The sequence below is a fragment of the Tursiops truncatus genome, chromosome 17 (assembly GCF_011762595.2).
Source record: "Tursiops truncatus isolate mTurTru1 chromosome 17, mTurTru1.mat.Y, whole genome shotgun sequence".
NCBI classification, from domain to species: domain Eukaryota; kingdom Metazoa; phylum Chordata; class Mammalia; order Artiodactyla; family Delphinidae; genus Tursiops; species Tursiops truncatus.
The window spans coordinates 46,279,720-46,300,759 of record NC_047050.1 but is presented as its reverse complement, the minus strand read 5'-3'; the positions used below and the strand labels follow the sequence as shown (position 1 = coordinate 46,300,759).

General features: G+C 34.4%; 1 protein-coding gene across 1 annotated transcript in view; it reads right to left on the bottom strand.

Annotated features, from left to right (window-relative positions):
• The window catches only part of RIMS2 (regulating synaptic membrane exocytosis 2), a 626,602-nt gene that overhangs the window by 438,958 nt on the left and 166,604 nt on the right, over positions 1-21,040 (bottom strand). The window contains exons 10-11 of the mRNA XM_033842900.2: positions 15,209-15,241; positions 14,721-14,807 (exon numbers count right to left, since the gene is read on the bottom strand). Coding sequence (XP_033698791.1) covers positions 14,721-14,807; positions 15,209-15,241 — 120 coding nt within the window. The remainder of the gene's footprint in view (positions 1-14,720; positions 14,808-15,208; positions 15,242-21,040) is intronic.

Below are 21,040 nucleotides of genomic sequence, written 5' to 3'. Positions count from 1 at the left end.
TGTTTATCCTGGGAATGCAAGGTTGGTTCCACATTCTAAATTCAAGCAATATAATTTACCACATTAACAGATTAAGGGGAAAGAAACATATGATTATGTCAAAATATGCTGAGAAAGCAGCTGAATCAGCAAACTAGGAATAGACAGAAACTTCCTTAATGCAATAACAGTATCCACAAAAGACTCTACAGCTAACATCATATTGTATTTGAAAAATTGAGTGCTTTCCCCCTGAAATCAGGAACAAAACAACGTCTCCTCTCTCACTACTCCTAACCAACACTGGACTGGAAATCCTGGCTAATGCATCAAAGCCAGAAAAAACAATAAAAATTAAAGCCATAGAGATTGGAAAGGAAAATTTTTAAACTGCACAGATGGCATAATTGTCTATGTATAAAATCCCAAAGAAACTATAAAAAAATCTCCTATAATAAATAAATGAGTTTAGCAAGTTCACAAGATACAAGCTCAATATACAAAAAAAAATTGTATTTTTATATACTAGCAATAGACAGTTGGAAATCAAAATTTTAAAAAGTAATCTGCAATGGCATCAAAAAAAATAAAAGACTAAGGTATAAATCTAACAAAATATGTGCAGGCTATCTTTCGTAAGAACTATAAAACACTAATAAAAAGAATCAAAAGAGAGATCTAATTAATAGTAGAAATATACTGTATTCATCAATGAGAAGTCTCAATATTGTTAAGATATCAATTCTCTACAAATTGATCTATTGATTCAATGTCATCTCAGTCACAATCTCGGAAAGAATTTTTTAAACAAATCGACAAGCTCAATCTAAAATTTGTATGGAAAAGCAAAACTCTCAGAATAGGCAGAATATTTTGAAAAACAAAAAGATTGAAGGACTCACATTACCTGATTTTAAGACTTAACTAGAAAAGTTACAGAAGTAATCAAATATTGGCAAAGGATAAACACGCATACAATAGAACAGAATCTAACAGAGTCCAGAATAGTCCAACACTTAAATGGTCATTACTTTTTTAAAAAGATACCAAGGTAATTCAATGATAAAGAATAACCCTTTAAAGCAACGGAAAATTCATGTGTAAAAAAAGTAACTGGAAATCCATGTGTAAAAAAATGAACCTCAACTCATACCTCACACCTATACAAAAATTAACTAAATGTATTACAGAACCGTAAACAATAGATTACAGAACTAAATAAAATGACAATAACTATAAAACTTCTAGATGGAAACATTGACAAAAAGTGAGGCCTTGGGTTAAACAAAGACTACTTAGCTAGATTAGACAAGCATACCTTCAATAAAATCTAAAAAGCATGAACCAGAAAGCAACCAATGGCAATATATAAATGAATGAGCATAGCTGTGTTCCAATAAAGTATTATTTATGGACACTGAAAACAGGCAGTGGGCCAGATTTGGCCTATGGGTCGCAGATTGCCCACTTTTATATGATATGATTTCATTTATATAACATTCAGAAAGAGGCAAATTATTAGGACAGAAATCAGAACAATGGTTGCTAGGAGCTGGAGTAGAGCAAGAGGATTAACTACAAATGGACACAAGGAACGTTTGGAGGTGAAGGAAATAGTCTGTCTTGATTATGGTGGTAGATATTTAACTATGTATGTTTTCCAGAATTCAGTGAAGTGTATGTCTTAAAGGTGAATTTTACTGCAAATAAACTATACCTCAAATAAGCCTGACTTTTAAAAAAGTTAGTTTCAAAGTGCTAACCTAAAGTCAGTAGGTAAATTAAAAATAGACCTATGTAAGTCCTTTTACCTACTTAACCACAAAAGCAGACTTCCTTTTTCACACCTAATATTAGTAAATTCAAATAGCCGTGCCAGTTTTCTCAATTTTTTTCTATAACTTCAGACAACATACTGTTTTTCCCTGATGATCTCCCACCAGGTTTAAGTGAATCTCTGTTAACACAAAATAAGCACCACTACAGGAAACCCAAGCTCATAAACATGTACCAGAGCAAGCATGATTTTAAGTGGACCACTGAATGAACTCTGCATCATAGCTTCTCTCAACCATTTAGAAGAACTATCTTTCTATATGTGAGGTATATTATACATTTCTACTGTATACCTGTGTACACACTTATGATCTCTGGCATATCTTTCAGCACATGGCTGAACCCCACTGGGAAACAGAGAAAGAAGAAGAAAATTAGAGTAATGTTTTGTTTTAGTTCTAGAGGCACTGGAGTATTAGGCAAGTTACCAAGACACATTGGAACAAAAAGCAGAAATCTAGTTAAGTCAATTGTTGTACAAAATAGTGCCTCAAGGGAAGTAGAAACCCCATTTCACAAACAGGGAGAAGGCCAATCACATTAGCAGAAAAATTAGTAATTATGTATCCCAAAGTGCTAGATTAGAGCTATTTAAAACTCTTTTACATAACAACTGTAGTAATCCCAGAGACTACAGCATTATTAGGGCTGTAGGATGGGATCAAATCTTCCCAGCTGTAGGCAGCAAAGGGAGAGAGAGAAGCCGAAATTCAGATAGGACTAGACTACAACAGCTTGGGGCGATAAGAGAGGACATATACAGAGATTTTGTGTATTCATCCTTCCAGTCCTATAAAACGAGAAACTACCATATGTAGAAGTGGTGGTGTACAGGCAGATTCGGGAGCTAAATTATATTCCTTGCCAAAAAGAGCATTTCTTCCCTTCCCATTTATAAATATGCCAAATTCTATCTCTGCTTCCTCACCCCAGTCACTCTTCAATCAATCTAATCTAATTTCCAGTCTACTTCTTAATTCTCACAAAGTTTACCAAGGATCTCCCTGTATCTAAAACTAATGGACAAATTTTTTAGTCTCCATCTTACTGAGTTCTCAACAATACTTGAAATTATGTTCACATGCCCACTGGGCTTTCATTACACTCTCCTGGTTTTCTTCCTGTATCTGCCTTTCATTTTCTCTCTCCTTTGAAGGTCAAGACTCAGGCCCCTCTTCTCTTTTCATTCTATGTCTTCTTAGGCAATCATACCCACACCTAAGACTTCAATTTCCACCTATATATAAATTACTTATAAATGTAAATGCTCAGCTCAAACTTCTCCTCTGAGCTTCAATATTCAATTGCCTACTTGACATCTCTATTTGGAAGTCTCAGTGCCAGTTGGAATTCAGTGCGTATCAAAGCGAACTCCTAATTTTCCTATTAAACTAAATTCCCTGCCAGTGTTCCTGCCAGTGCACAATTTCAGTGAATTGTGCCACCATTTAATTACGCAGGCCTGAAATCTAGAATTATTCTAGAAATATCTCCCTCCTTCAAATGCATAATTAATCTAAGTCCTTTCAATTTTACTTCTTAAATATGTCTTGAATCCTTCCGCTTGTCTCTGAATCCATTGTCAATACCATAGGCCTTGTTACCATCAATACCCACCTAGCCTCCTGGCTAGGCTACTCACATCCACACTTCTCCCCTTCTGCGTACTACAGAAAAATTATCTTGTTATCTCACTGCTTAAAATACGCTAATGGCTTCTGATTGTTTTTAAGAAGAAGAAAAATCTTATGAAGACATACAAAGCCTTGAATGTTCTCGCACACATTCACCCCTTCAACCTCATTTTTTGCACTGCTTCTTTCCCCTCTTTCAGCTAAAGCCACTCACCCTTTAGACTCACTATGGTGCATCCATTACAGGGCATTTATATTTTATACATGCTCTCGCTTCCTCCTAGGATAGATTACAATGCACACCTTTTTTTAAATTTTCTTTCTCTCTCTATTTTTAAACCGTAGGTATCCAAAATAGAGTTGATCATGAGCTTGGTTGCACTGATCCATGCTTGGCTCCCTTTTTAATTAACTATTTTCCCTTCCCCGATGTGACTTCCCTTCCCTCAGGAACCAGTCTTTACATTTTTATATTAAAATCTAAATAGAATAAACAATAGCTAATGCATATGGTGCTTATTGTGTATCAGGTAGATAGGTACTATTATAAATATTCTACTATTATTCTATTCTACAGAGAAGCTATTTTTACTTACAGTCACACTGCTAGTAAGTAAAGCCAGATACAAATTCAATGTTGCTGCAGAATCCAAGCTCCAACAACTATAAGTTTACACATTTTAATGGCTGTATAATGTTCCCTATTTACATTTTATTCATCCCTTTATTTTTTAAAAGTTGGCACTTTATTCTGAAAAAGAATAGATTTATATATATAACTGAATCACTGTGCTGTACACCTGAAACTAACACGATATTGTAAATCAACTATACTTCAATTTAAAAAAAGAATTAGTAAATAAACAAGTTGGCCCTTTATAATTCATTACTGTATATTTCCAATAAATTGTAATATTTCTGTAATGAGATATTTATAAACACATATGTTTTTCTCTGAGATATGTATACAGAAATATAATAGACATACTCAAGTTCACTAAATAGTTCTGAAGTTCCCTCCAAATGGCTTAACCCAGTTAGCACACCTGCAAGCAGGGTATGAAGGCTCCAGTTTCCTCTTATCCTTGCCTATACATGATATTATTCAATTTTTTAAATTTTGCAGCTTGGGTAGATATGAACTGATGTTTTATTTTTTTAAGTTCACATTTTTCTGACTCCTAATGAAGTTCAGCCAGTTGAACTGCCCTACCTGTGAACTATCTATTCCTGCCATCCTTTACCAAAACTCTATTGGTTTTCCTGGTGGGGCAGGGGCGGGGTGGGGGGGGTTATAGGGTTGTTTATTTGTTTTTGCTGATTTGCAAAAGAACCCTGTAAAGCCTGTATGTTAATTCTTTATAAGCTGAGCATAGCAAATGTCCTAGTCTGACAAATGATGGCTAATTCTGTTCTTTGTTCAGCAGAATTCTTTAATTTTGTTGCATTCTAATACATCAGCTTCTCCCTGCATGGTTCGTGGTTTTGGTGGCTGGCTATAATAAAAATCCTTACTTACCCCTGAGTCAGTCACAAAAAATTCTACAGTTTCTTCTAATAGCTTTATAATTTTGCCTCTCACATTTAGGCTTTTAATCGATCTAAAGTTCATTTTTATATGTGATGTGATGCAAGAACTTAATTTTAAGTTTTTGCGTATACTCTATTTTCCCAGCACCACTAAAAAGACCATCCTTTCTTCCACTGATTTGTGATAGCAATCTATCATATACTTAGTTCTCACATGTGCAAATGTCTATTTATGGACTCTGCATTCTATTTCATTGGGTTTTTTGTTTGTTCCACTCCAAAACAACATTGTCAGAACCAAACTCCAAATACAATGAAAGGTCTAAACAATCTTAAATATATAAGCTTATACATTTAAATTTATAAATATAAATATAAAGGTAAATACATAAGTTTCCAGTGATGTAAATCAGAGGTAAGCAAACTTTTTCTGCAAAGGTCCAGATAGTAAATATTATAAGCCTTGTGGATCATAGGGTCTCTGTCACAGCTACTCAGTTTTGCCAAAGGGATGTGAGACTAGCCATAGATAAACAAATAAATGAGCTTGACTGTGTTCCAATAAAAGTTTATTTACAAAAACTGGCAGCAGGCAGGATTTGACCCACAGGCCATATTTTGCAGATCCCTGATACAGATAAAAGAGTCAAAGATGTACTCACATTTAAGTTAAAACTTTTATGACAAATAAATATTTAAAAGACATATACAATAATTTATCAATTTAGAAATATTGCTTTTTCCACTTTCTTATTTCAAAAAGCTGTTTTATCCAACTTTTTCATGTCTATTTTCTCCATCCTCACCAAAGCAACTCATTGAACTGTTTTCCAAAGTAAAATTTCTTCACTTCTGAGTTCTTTAAGAAAACAGAAATTTTTCAATCTGTTAGCTCCTAGTAATCCTGCTGTGCCTGGTAATTTTATGCCCAGCCACATAGCTTTTTGTTGCTGTTGTTGTTTTCCCATACATCTTACAAGTGTACTTTCATGATTTCCATAACACTGACTTTCATTAGATGATGAGTTTGAAGTTGTGCTTTCTACAAGTTCATGGCATGCAGTTATAAAATGTGATCATTAAGTGCAGTCACACACATTATAGAGTGCTTTTCAAACTGCAGAGTACCACCCAATATAAGGACATAAAATCAATTTAGCAGGCCAAGACTCATGATTTTTAATGAAATAGAATAGATCATAGCATTGGAAAGAGTGCAAGTAAGATTTCATATAAATCTTGTTTCTATTACACATATGTATGTATATTTCTATGTAGGTATGTGTATACTGGGTTATAGTGCAAAATATATTTCTTTTTATGGATGGAAGTTTTTTTAAAAAGTATAAAAGTCACTGCTTTACTAATCCGCTGACAGAACGGACTAATGTCCTTTTATTAAAAAAAGAATAGGGCTTCCCTGGTGGTGCAGTGGTTGAGAGTCCGCCTGCCGATGCAGGGGACACAGGTTCGTGCCCCGGTCCGGGAAGATCCCACATGCCGCTGAGCGGCTGGGCCCGTGAGCCATGGCCGCTGGGCCTGCGCGTCTGGAGCCTGTGCTCCGCAACTGGAGAGGCCACAACAGTGAGAGGCCCGTGTACCGCAAAAAAAAAAAGAATAAACATATGTCATATAGATGGCCACCCCAGTCACAGAGCAGGTCTCTCCTCTGAACTTCTAAATAGCTGCCTAAGTGACTATTACAACTCTACTGGTTTTCTAAAATACAAATCTGATCATATCACCCTGTTCCTCTCCCTGGAATGCCTTTTCTCCCTTCCTTGGCCAGATGCAGAGGCACCAAAACATCAAACAGTAGGGCATGCTCAAGAAACGGTATCTATAGCATTATCAAATAAATAAATGGGAAACTAGAGACATAGACACCCTGACATAGTAACTAGATTTAACGTTTGAAAATATTTTTAAATAGCTGAAGTACTTCACTTTCACAAATACCTACAAAATTTTCCAAAGTAGTAAGAAAAAATAATGGCATCAGAATGTATATCACAGCACTATTCATAGCCAAAAACTGGAAACAACTGCAATGTACAGAAATAGTAAAACATAAATGAATTGTAGTATTTTCAGATACTAGAGTACCATACAATCATGAGAATGAATGAAATACAACTACATGCAATCATATGAATGGATCTCACAAACACATTAAGCAAAATAATATAGACACAATATACCATATGATTCTATTTGTATGAAGTCTAAATATAAGTAGGCAAAAATAATATGTGGTGCTAGAAAAAATTCAAGATAAAAGCCACCCCCTGGGGTGGTAGACAGTCCTCCCTGGAAGGAAGCATAAGGAAGAGATCCTGAAGGGCTGGTAATGCTCTGCTTCTTGCTTTCAGTGATGATTTCCAGGTATATTCACTGTCTGACAATTCAATGAGCTGTATATTTTCAAATTGTCCACTTTTCACTACATATGTTATGTTTTAATAAAAACTTTACTTGGCAATAAACACTTTGGTAATTTTATCAATTTTTCTAAATGCATTTTCTGAACAAGCAATCTATCATCCTAATTTTTCTTTATTTATTAATCCCTTTTTTGAGCCAAAAGGAATTTAAGGTGGTTCTAAGATACATGACAAATGCAGTCAATTTTAGACCACTCAGGTTGAAGACTATCTATGTTGGACCTGGAAACATATTTATGTGCAGGAACTGCCTTCACTATTTCACAAGTCCATATCAACTGCTTTGACCAGTCAAGCGCCAATAAGAAGTACGTAGCTTACAAGAAAACATCTTTGTCCATATCATCCTCAAGCTTAAGAAAAAGTAGAAAAAAAACAAGTGGAATTTTTTAAGTAAAATTAATATTCTCAATGACCCTTCAATTTCAATTGTCATTAGCCTTCAAAACAATAAAATCAACTTTTGGGGAGATCTATCAGCTTTCCCTTATAAGTTAATAATAGGCTGCCCAGGCATTTAGTATTTCACTTCTGACCCCAGAGTCAGCGTTATCGCAAGTTAACATGATTAAGCACAGCAAAGGAATCACGTGATACACTTAGTCTTAACATCAACAGGTACAAGCAGGATTTCCAAAACATCCTTCTAAGGAACACTCTATGACCTGAAACCTACAGATTTAGTCTTCTGGAAGAGATAGGACGGAAAAACTACCTCAGGATTATGATGGAAAAGACTGTTAATAAGTCATGTTAACAATTAGCACTTCAAGAAAAGCCTCAAAATGTTGATCTTTGGACTTACGTTTCACAACTAAAAAGACACAAACAATTTTGCATGGACTGTTGGAAATCTGCTCCATCAGGAGACCTTAAATAAAAGAGTCTTAAGAATCCCCAGAAACAAATGGTCTTTGGAGAGAAAGAGCTAACCAACGACTCTTGGATCAAACAGATGACAAACCAAAGTAGACAGCTTCCATCCAAGAACAGAAGAATGATTTTCTGATATCTCGCTCCTCCCTTTAAAAATTATTTTGTTTACTCTTTATCCTATTTATTATTGTACTTTGTAATCTCTAATGTTCAACTAAGGGTTTCTCAGTATGCTTTCATAATATTTTCACTGTCAGCCTATTTTTAATCTCCTTTCACTGCCACCTGAGAGAATACAAAGAAATCTCCCTGTAATCCCACTGACAAAATTGAATTGGTATTCCTTGAAACACTACATACAGCAAATTTCCTTCCTTTGAGAGGATACTTCTGTATTTGAATTTTCTTCATATTATTAACCTTATCCTTCAGTATTGTAAAAATTAGATCTTGATCTCAAGTCATTACTTACAGCAGTTTCAGAAGAACCAACAGTACCAAGAATGTGGACTAATACTGGAGTTATCTTTGCTACTACAGCTTTCTTTTGGCATGTCTTTATCTTTTGGCATCCTGAAATATCCATCTCATTGCAATAAATAAGAATCAAATGTAAACTAACTGTACTAGATGTTACTAGTGCTCACTATATAGAGTTCCCTCTCTTCATGAGGACATGGAGTTTCTAGACTTCCTTGCAGTTAGTTAAGAGCCTTGTGACAAGTTCTGGGCAATGAGCTATGAGTAAAAGTGACCTATGTCACTTCCTGTCTTACACAATTAAGAATAAATGTGTGAGGGCTTCCCTGGTGGCACAGTGGTTGAGAGTCCACCTGCCGATGCAGGGGACATGGGTTCGTGCCCCGGTCCAGGAAGATCCCACATGCAGCGGAGCGGCTGGGCCCATGAGCCATGGCCGCTGAACCTGCGCGACCGGAGCCTGTGCTCCGCAACGGGAGAGGCCACAACAGTGAGAGTCCCGCATAGCAAAAAAAAAAAAAAAAAAAAAAAGAATAAATGTGTGTAAGTCTTTCATCATATAAATTTCCCTGTAAGTATTGCCTCAGCTTCATCTCCCAAATATTAATATGCTGTATTTTCATTTATTTCTGTTCAAAATATATACGAATTTCCTTTTTTTTTCCTTTGAAACATGGATTATATAATAGTTTCCAAACATTTGAGAAGTTTTAAGATACCTTTCTGTTATTAATAACTAATATAATTTTGGTCATAGCACATAGTTTTATGGTTGAATTCTTTTAAATTTATTGAGACGTTTTATGGCTCATAGAATATGTTCTATTTTGTAAAATTTCTGTGTGTACTTTAAGAGAATGAGTATTCTGCTGTTGTTGAGTAGAAATGTTCTAAAAAAATTCATTCCATTCAGTTGGTTGATAGTATTGTTCAGGTCTTCTGTATACTTACTGATTTTTCTGTCTACTTGTTCTATCAATTATTAAGAGATAGATTTTGTAATCACTGACAATAATTTAAAATGTCTCTATTTCTTCAAAAAAAAAAAAGAATAAATGTGAGTTTTCCATTCTCTCTCTCTTCCTCTGATGCAGCAGTCCTGGTAGCTATGTGTTCTAATTGGCTTGCCAACAAGATGGAAGCAGCCTAGATCCCTAAACTGACACTTGGAAGAGAAGCATTCTATAATCCTATAAATAAGTCTTAGTCTTTTCATGGGCTAGTGCCCCTGGGCTGTGACTGTCACAAGTGCTTCTCAGCTTCTTTTCCTGTTTTGGAGAGACAGGAAGGTTAGGGGGACAATAATTGGGTATTTCTCTACTCTCATGTTGGTTAGGCTCTGGTAAAGTAGTTTCCTTTGAGAATGAAAATCTCTGGGAGTATGTCAAAATGGTTAATTTTCCCATCCCCCCGGTGAAAGTATGAGGGAATTTTTCACTGATCTTTACCTTGAGAACTTGGTAGAGTTCATGGAGGTAAAGCTTATAAAACTGGGGTGGGGGATCCCCTAAAGGTGGATTTCCAAGAATTTTTAACTCAAGTTAGTCCACACTCAGCCTTCAGTATTTCCTCAATTTCCTACCAGCTCCTAGCTCCGGTGGTTTCTGCTCCCAGGAAGCTGTGATTCTCTTTATTCACCTCTTCTTTCAGTTGTCAGGGCATTGATTTGTCCTGTGTCCTCAATTTTCTGGGATCTAAGAAGAGTTGTTGATTTTCAGTTTGTTCAGCATTTTTCTCATTGTAAGGATGGGAGTGACAGCTTCCAAACTCTATGTCAAAAAGGAAACCAGAAGTCTCCACAATATTGTTTTTAATTACTTATCAGCATGTTTTCCCTCTTGAATATGAAATATTTGAGAGCAGGAACCATAGTCCTTTTATCTCTGGATGCCTAGTACCATGCACAGTGTGAGAATTTTCAGGGCTAAGTCTTGGACCTTCTTATCTGCTCTTCATCACATACTCTCTCCCTACATCATCTTGTCTCCTCTTCTAGTTTTATGCATTATACTGACAACTCTGAAAGTTATATCTGCAGCTAATCCATATCTCTCCTTCAAAGCTGGTTAACTTATTAGCATCTTAAACTTTAAAAATTTAAAACTTCAGTTTTAGTTTCTACCTCTAATCTGTTCATCCTTTCCCCTTCTTGATCATAGTTAATGGTATCACCACCCAATGAGTTCTTCCAATCAGAATTCTGGCAGTCCTCTTTGGTTCTCTCATCCTCCTTACTAACTTCTTCTAAATCTACTCCACTAACAAATCATGTCATTTCAACCTCCAAATATATCCCCAATCCACTTCCCTCCATCTTCAGTATCATCAGCCTGGTCCAAGTCATCATAATCTCTAGCCAAGTCCTTCACAAAAGCCTCCTCATTACTCTCGCAACCTCCATCCTCACTCACTCTACTCATAGAACAGCCAGATTTTTATACATAAATTAAATTATGTGACTCCCATGTTTAAAACTTTTCAGTATCTTCCCTTTATACTGACATTCAGATCCAAACTCCTTCTCACTCTCTAGAGAAACAATGTCCTGTCTGAGTCCTACCTTCAGAACCTCACTGCCTGTCGCACTCCCTCTTGTCCACTATATTACAGCCACACTAGTCTTCTTTGTGTCTCTCAAACCCTTTGCTACCTAAAAACTTTCACCTATGATTTCTCTATGCTAACACGCTTCCCCTTAGCATCGTTTTCCTATTAAAATACCTCATTATCAGAGGATTACTATATTAGTGGCCATCTCATTCCAATATTTCAAATTTTAGATTTTCCTAATATTTCAAAAGTACATTTTTTGGGGAGGGGAGGTATGCGGGCCTCTCACTGTTGTGGCCTTTCCCGTTGCGGAGCACAGGCTCCGGACACGCAGGCTTAGCGGCCATGGCTCACAGGCCCAGCCACTCTGCGGCATGTGGGATCTTCCCGGACCGGGGCACGAACCCATGTCCCCTGCATCGGCAGGTGGACTCTCAACCACTGCGCCACCAGGGAAGCCCTCAAAAGTACATTTATTATTTAACATGTCACAACATGAATAAAACAGTTATTACATGAAAATTCAAAATCAAACTAATCCAATTGATTGGTTTAATTAATCTGTATTAAAAAAACTTACCTTTGATGTTATGCTACATATTGGCAACACCAAGTTAAAATAACAGTTGTATTAAATAGCATTTATCATTTTTTCCTAATATGCCCATTTTAATTATCCAAAGACTCATTTACATCCTACATATAACCTATATTATATTATCTTTACAGACAATTTTCCCTCATTTTAATATTAATGTGAAAAAATAGTGAAAGAAAGAAAAGAATTTAAAATTATTTAATTTGTATATTAAGCAATTTCTGCAAAGATGAATGAACTGACAACTGAAAATCGGCTCAATCCATTTTCTATGCCTCAGTACTTATGGAAAGTCAAAATGGGATAGTTTGTTCTACGTATACCTATATTTTCACATAAATTACTGAAATCAAAATTACATTACATTCAAAGTTCAAAATTACATTCCTGTTACATTTTAAAAAAACTATGAAATAAACAAATTCCAAAAATACAGACCTCAAAGAACCTACATTATTAAAGCTTTGAAAATCACAACATGGGATTTATAGAAATTCATTAAAATGAAACTACTGTTCAGGAAATATTAGATTTTTAAATACTATCTGACAGAATATTTACTTAGTTATTCTACTGTGAAAACGTTCATACAGAATATGAAAAGCATAAGTCCTACTTTTTAACATTTATAAATTAAAATGAATACCTAGAATTCAACTCTCCAAAATAATTTAATAGGTGAGTGAATAGAAAGTAAGCAGATAGGATGTTATCTTTCTCAAATGGTAGTCAAAGAGAGAAACAAATGAGGTGATTCAGAAATAAGAAGTCCTAGACTCTGATCAAAGAGAAGATGAATTAAAGGAGAAGATTCAGAAGTACCCCGACCTGTGGATCAGAAAGATAAAAGGAAAGCTCCTAGAAAATTATATATCAGAAAATCTTCAGCACAATAAGATTGTAAGATGAAGAAAGTAGCTATTAAGAGAACTTATTAGTTCTGATTTTTTTAATTGTATAAATCACAGAACAAGAAGAATGAATTAGTTGTCCAAGAAACATTAATGGAAATAATAGTTATTAATTTGGAATTAATTTTTAAAATATCGGAAAGTGCTAGTCTTTTCTCCTACAATCTTCCTAACCGAAAATCAAAGCAAACTATATTATATTTATTATTGAAATAAAGCTATTGCTTTTCAAATTTGCCTTGATCTTTGTTTATCCCAGTCAAATGTCATTTTGTTTCAATAATCAGTGATCACTTTTTAAAGTTACTAACAAAACATCTATTTTATTTAATGTCCACTGTGATCTACTAAATAACATAACAATCCTGATTATTTTCTAAAACCTACAAACAAGATACATAACTGACATCATTTAAAATTGAGACAAAGTCGCATCTAATTATATTTTGCTATTGATTTTACTACCTTATTATGTTTCAGTGCCTTAGAGAAAAATCAGCAAAACAATGACATTGTGTGCAATTTTAATACAATTTTTGCTGATTAGAGAAAGATTATTGAATTTATTTCTATTCCTTGGGACACAGTATTCTTACATCATAAAAGGGTAAAACATGTAAAATCAGTTGTGAAGACGCATTTATTGAGTTCCTACCATGGATCAGTCACTCTGCTACATGTCAAGGATAGAATGTAGACAAGACAAATACGGGTCTTGACTTCAACTGGCTTAAATACAGCAACAATTCCAACCGTAGAAATACATTATCAGCTAGTAGGAGAAGCATATCACAATACAGTTTTACTTCAGTTGAAAATGAAACACTGACCAAATTTAAAATAAAATGCATACAAGGTAACATAAAATGGATGAGGGATTACCCTCAATAATAACAAAACAAAAAGACATTATCTTCTATTTTCATTAAAGGCAAAATGTGAATGTTTTTCTGAATGTTTCATCTTAAGGCTCCTGGCAGTTATTCTTGTTCTCTCCTAGAGCTCATGTCACTTTTCAATCTACCCATTCATACAACCAAACTATCTACTCCATAGACATAATTCCTACTTTTATGAAGTGCAGAGGCTGACTGGTAAGAGCATTTCTGAGTAAGACGGCAGTTATCATGGGGAGTGTGGAATTTAAATCTATGCAATCTTTCTCACATTCTCAAAGAAACTTGCAGTTTACAACATAAATAATATTTCTTGCACAAAGATAAAAAGATACAAGTATGAACAACTTCTTAAAGAGTGTATTTTAATCTACTAATAACTGAAATAAATGGAATTGACATTTTTTAATGTTTCAGACCAATGTGATAATAAATTGCTGGATTTCCCAAATTATGTTTCATAACCTAATGAAATATTCAGTGAAAACAGGATTCAATAGTCACATAAATTTAGTTAATATTGTATGTTCTAATACCTTGGAGCATATTTAGACACTCAGAAGTATAACAATAAAGAAACCTTCTTAACCTTTTTTAAAAGAACCCTTCCAAAACTACTTGACCAAAGATTGAATTGGGGGGTAAATACCTCTTAATGTCTTCTGGAATTATTTTTGAAAGAAATATACTTTGGAATATACTGCATATTGGAGAAAGATATTTTACTGGATAAATACAGTTTATATAATTTATACTAAAGTTGGGGGGAGAATTACCTCTTCGTTCTTACTACCCTATAAATTATCCTTGTTTTCTTTTAATATTTCCATGGGATATGAAGTATCAAAGGTGAAAATATCAAACTCATAACCTAACAATTTTCATTTCTGAGGAATGTTATTCCAAGGGCAGTATTTTAATACATACTCTTCAGTATGTTATGCTATTAGAGATAATATTTAGTCTGTACAGATCAGCTTACTTACGTCTGGGGCTCCTTTTCATTTTGTTGTTTTTGCTGGGGCTGGAGAACGTTATTTACCAGTTCAGTGATTCCACTAAAGGGAAACCACCTGTTTAAATAAGCAAATAATGTGACTGAATAACCAAATGAATAAAACAAATGGTCAAATGTTTTCTTATCCATACTAATAAAAATACACAGGCACAAAAGCTACAGCCAATGGAAATATGAGCTCCAATTATCATCCAGGCAGTCAGAATATAGGGAAATTAAGTTTGAATACTTAACCAGTCCACAAGCAGGCAGCAAAAAACTACATCTAGTCAGTATGTAGATGAAGTAAGAAGCTGCAGGCAGCTCTCTTACAAGCCAGAGAGTCAAAAAGCAGAAGACACACTAGCTGCAGCCTATCCAGTATTAGTGTAAGCTAATACCATCCAAGGTGCAGAAAGCAGAATGTGGCAAAGGTACAGAAGTCAAGCCTACTGAACTCTTAATACATTTACTTACTGTGTCAGTTGTGGTTTGTGCTCTTCTTTGACCCTAAAAAGATAAGTTTGCACAACTGAGTGCACTGTACTAGGAAGAAATTTCTATCTACAGATCTGTGGTCATATAAAAATGAAAAATGAGGTTTGTTACATAGAAAAGCTTAATGTTTTGCTATAAATTGGAATTATACATTTGAATTAATTTGACACAAAAAGGAAAAGTTGAATTATTTGTTCTTAATAGAGGGCTGATATTAAAATTCTACTCCTGTCCTAATGATTCCATGATTTGGTCCTCAAGTTTTCTGCATATTTGCATTAATATTGATATTGAAGCATTTAAAATAATTATTTTAAAGTATTATATTAAACACAGTTTACATTTGGCCTACAGAAGATAAACAGATTTCTTCTTTATTTTTAAAATTTCTTCCTTAATATAAATTGAAGTAAAGGCATAAATATTTTAAATAAAATGTAGGGTTTTATAAATGTATTTTAAAAGCCTTACAAATGGATTCATTTACTTCACAAAGGAACAGATAAAGGAATTGGGGGATTATGCATCTAATACCTAAAAATAGCTACTAAAATAATTATGTATACTAAATTTAAAATATTCATAAGCTAAAGTAAATTATTCATATAACTATAACAGACTAAAAATGCATTTAACCTATAATCAACTCGGTGTTTCACTGAAATAGCACTGGATATTTAAAAGGTGGAGAAAGATAAAACACAAGGATAGTGATGCCTCTGAAATGTGGCTTCCCACACTTTGCCTGGGACTGGTCCTGAGAGATAAACTTATGACTCAGTGATCAGTTGATTAGCTTTTACTTTCCCAAAGAAAGACTAAGAATTGGTAACTAAAATGAGTCACCAAAATCTAGGACTTTCATTAGGGAATTATATTAACATTGTAAATTAAATTCTCTTTAGATTAAATTGATTTTTTCAGTGTGTTATTATTTTAAATGACATAAGCAATAAATGAAAATGTATACCCTTATACATTTTTGTGTCCCAATGAATATAATTGGTATTTATATTTCTCTATATTAACTAAAAAAGAATATCCCATGTTCTCTGCATAAACTTCAAAAAGTACAATAGTTTTGACCTAGAGCTAAAGCCGCATCATTTAGTATTTAAATAGAGATATAATGGATTAATAGTAAAATATTATATTTAGCACCAAATATAGAAACACACAAATACAAGCAAACTATAGTGACAATGGATTCTACCTAGAAAACTTATCATGTTATTTCTTTGAGAATAAGATACAAAAATCTCTTAACGTTTTAGAACAAAACAGTACCCATATAGATAATGACAAAGAAAAATTACCATACCAGCTCATCAAAATGGAGAACAATTCAAGAGTATCCTTCACCAAATAATATGCATGATAAACAAAAATATTTAAATGAATACATAAAAGAGGAGAAGATATTTGTTAAAGAAGTCCTGGGTGATTCTCGACAAGGAATCATATTTGCTCTTAATTAGTGACAAAAGTTTTTACCATAAACAAATTTATATTAATCATAAATCAGTTTCTAATTTCAAAATCTGTACTTGAAAATATTAATAGACATAAAAATTTAAATTACCAATTCAGAAATTATTTCTGGGCTTTGTAAAATATCTATATGTGAAATATACAAACATTTACATCAGCTTCCCAAATAAAATATGTGTCAGAAATACGGTGGTAAAAATATTTATCTTGTCTTTAAATCAAGAGTATAAAAATTTTCTTCTTTTGTCCAATATGTTAGATAAAATCAAACCTCAACGTATCAGACCATAATTAAAATTCATGTTGAGATAATAATTTAAGAACTGGTAAAAAAAAAAAAGAACTGGTAATATTAAAAAGTAATTATATATTTTTTTGACAATACATTAACATTATTGACAATGAACTCCTACATTCCTGCATTCCAGAAAGTGTACGAGGGGCTTCCAGTTTCCAATAAGATACATAAAACGCTTGGAAATCATCACTCCCACCCTTACAAGAAAAAAGCTGAACAAACCGAAAATCAATAGCTCTTCTTAGAGTCATCAAAGAATTTAGGTCATAGAGCAGGCAAACTGTTGCCATGAAAACTAGAGAAACAAACAAGTGGATCCAGACTATCACAGTTTACCAAGAGTACAGGCCCAGGAGCAGAAGCCCACACCTGGGGCCATTGTCTGTTGGAACACTTTTAACTATAATTGGCCAATAGCTGGAGACTCACTGTGGACTAGATTGAGAGTTTAAAATTCCAAGGAGTCCCAGTTTGGGGCATACTACCACACTTCCATAAATTTTATCTGCAAAAGCCATACCAGTTGCTCACTGTGAAGATCGGAGAAAAATTTCCTCCTGCATCAAGCAGGAGGAAGGGAAAGAAACCATTTTGAAATACTCCCAGAGCCCTCTGCTCTTTTTAACAATCCTAAACTCAAGGGGAAATATTTTACCAGAGCCTAACCAACTGGCATTTTACCAAAACCAAACAAGCCTGTGGAAGGTAATTACCTATTATATCACCCTCTAGCCTTTTATGTGGGAGAAGGACAATACCAAACTACAGCTCCCTCCAGCCTTCAGCATGGGGGAAGGCAAATACCTAACTCAGGCACACTAGAAGAATAAGACCTAATTATAGGACTGTTGAATGCTTGTCCTGTAGCAACACCTTCCCACCAAATCATTAGAGCTCCTGAATAATAACAGGATTACAACTATAACAACTGCAAGCTTTAAACACTATTTAGTAAGAAGTCTCTAGGCAAACACAAAACAGAAAGGAAGACAAAAATAAAGACAATAGAAGAGAGGATTTTGGAAGATGACAAAGTAGAAAGCAACAGAAATCTGCCCCCCCAACCTACACAATCTGTCTGACATAACTAATTTGGAAATCTGGAGTCTACTGAAGGCTTTCAACTTCAGAAGAAGGCTTGGACTGTACCTTGCTGTTAATTTCAGTCAATTTGCGCTCTTAGCATAGTGGCAGCTACCCATCCCCTACCACCCTGCTCCATGGAAGGTAGCTGTTTACCTGTTCTCGGAGCAACCTATACACAGTTTGCAGGAGCAAGAGTGGGTAAAAAAGACACTGTCCTCCAAATATCGTATTTGTGCTCTGATCCCTGATTACTGCTTCTCATCTCAGAGGTCCCTACAAAGAGGTAAGTGACCATTGTTGTTGCAATCCCCCCATTGTTGCAAGCCCCTCCCCCTTTGGCTAAGGTGACTTCCAGGATATTTTTAAAGAGCCTGGGCATTTCCCCCCCACCAACCTTTGTTTTTCTATTTTTCTCTTTTTAGAAGCCAGACATTAAAGACTGAAACATTTAAAAGCAACTGCGTATATGAGAGAAAACAGAAAGTCACCATATTTGCCCAGGGAAAGGAACAGGTTCAGAAAAGACCTTAAGTTTATAACACAACCTGATCCTCAGCACAGAGACAGCCTACAACACAAAAGAATAAAATAAAATAAAAACAATAACAGAAAATAATAAAACTTAGTGAAAGGTGAGAATCTGATCTCCAGAGTTACCACATATTTAGATTCAAATGTCCAGTTTCCAACAAAAAAGTCACAAGGCATACTGAGAAACAGAAAGTATGGGCCACTCAAAGGAAAAAAAGGAACAACAAAAAATGTCCCTGAAAAACACCTGGCATATCTATTAGACAAAGACTTTAAAACAACATTGGTGGGGTTGGGGGGAGGAATTGGGAGATTGGAATTGACACATATACACTATTGATACTATATGTAAAATAGGTAATTAATGAGAACATACTGTATAGCACAAGGAACTCTACTTAATGCACTATAGTGACCTAAATGGGAAGGAAATCCAAAAAAGAGGAGATATATGTATATGTATAGCTGATTCATTTTGCTGTACAGTGGAAACTAACACAACATTGTAAAGCAACTATACTCCAATAAAAATTAATTTTAAAAAATTTAAAATAAAAAATAAAACTATCATCTTCAAAATGCTCAGAGAACTGACAATGTAGAGAAAGTCAAGAAAACAATGTGTGAACAAAATGGAAATACCAATAAAGAGACAGAAAACCTAAAAAGAACCCAAAAAGGATTCTGGACTGAAAGTTGTTGGGACTGAGAGTAGGCTACCCCAAGACACGCCACAATGGCATATAGATTATTTTGAATTAAAGTTACTTGAGATCAGTCGGTGAGAAAATAAAAAAACAATACTTAAAAGAAAACAACACTCTGATCCTTCTCTTTCCCCCTGAAAGCAAGAAAGAAATCTCCAGTGTGAAAGTATCCCCCCATACCCAAAGTACAGAAAGCATCCTTATCAACAGAATTAAGAAGTTCAAGGCTAAGAAAGCTGTATTAAAAAATCTGTGTGACTTCTTCATTAGTCTGTTACCACAAGTACAAGCCCCTTTGTTAAATCTTCACAAATGATTGTTTCTTTATCTAAAATTAATTTTTTTTATAAACAGCCTGCCTTGGTCACTTCAGGTGTTCCATTTCTATGAGACCTCTGTGCATACAAATTAATTTTTTTTTCTGTTAATCTGCCTTGTGTCAATTATTAGACCAGAAAAGTTTCCCCCTTCCCAAAAAGTACAAAAACGGACATGAAAAATTCACTAGAAGGATGCAGAGGCAGATTTGAGGAGGGAAGAGAAATAATCAGTGAACTTGATGATGAAACAATGAAAAGTACTGAATCTGAAGAACAGAAAGAAAACAGATTGAAGAAAAGACAGTCTAAGGGACTTGTGGGACACCACTAAGCAGACATTGGTTTGATGTGGGAATTCCAGAGGAGGAGAAAGAATATTTGAAGAAATAATGGCTGAAATTTTCTGAAATTTGATGAAATACATTAATATAAACATTAAAGACAATGAACAAATTCCCCAAAAGATGAAATCAAAGAGACCCACACCAAGACACAATAAACCAACTAAGTCAAACAAACATATAGAATACAATACCCAACAAGAACAGGAAACACATTCTTCTCGAGTGGAAATGGGACATCTTCCAGGAGAGACCATATGTCAGGCCACTAATTAAGTCTCAGTAGACTTTAAAATGTAGACATCACATAAAGTACTGGAGTGGCCAAAGGTTCATTCGGGTGTTTCCATATGATGTTATGGAAAAACCCGAATGAAATTTTTGGCCACCATAATATGTTCTTCAAACACAACAGGATAATGTGAGAAATGGAAAACTAGAGAAATCACAAATTTGTAGAAATTAAACAACATATACTTTAAAAACAATGGGTAAAAGAAAATACAAGGGAAATTAGAAAATACTCAGAGACAAATGAAAACAAAACAAAACAAAAAAATGTACCAAAATTTATGGGATGTGGTTAAGCAGTGCAAAGCAAGAAATTTATAGCTATAAACAATTACTGGCTTGGCCAAAAAGTTCATTTGGGGTTTTCCGTAAGGTGATACAAAAAAAACCTGAAGAAACTCTTTGGCCAATCCATACATTAAAAAACAAGAAAGACCTTAAAGCTAAAGCCTAATTTTGCACTTATGAAACTAGAAAAAGAAACACAAATTAACCCAAAGCCACCAGAAGGAAGGAATAATAAAAATTACAGCAGAGATAAATGAAATAGAAAAAATACAATAGAGAAACTCAATGAAACTAAAAGTTAGTTCTTTGAAAAGATTAACAAAACGAAAAATTTTGTTAGATGGCCTAAGAAAAAAGGAGAAAAGAACCAAATTACTAAAATCATAAATGGAAGTGATAACACTACTACTGTTCTACAGAAATAAAAAGGAATATGAGAGTACTATAACAACTTTATG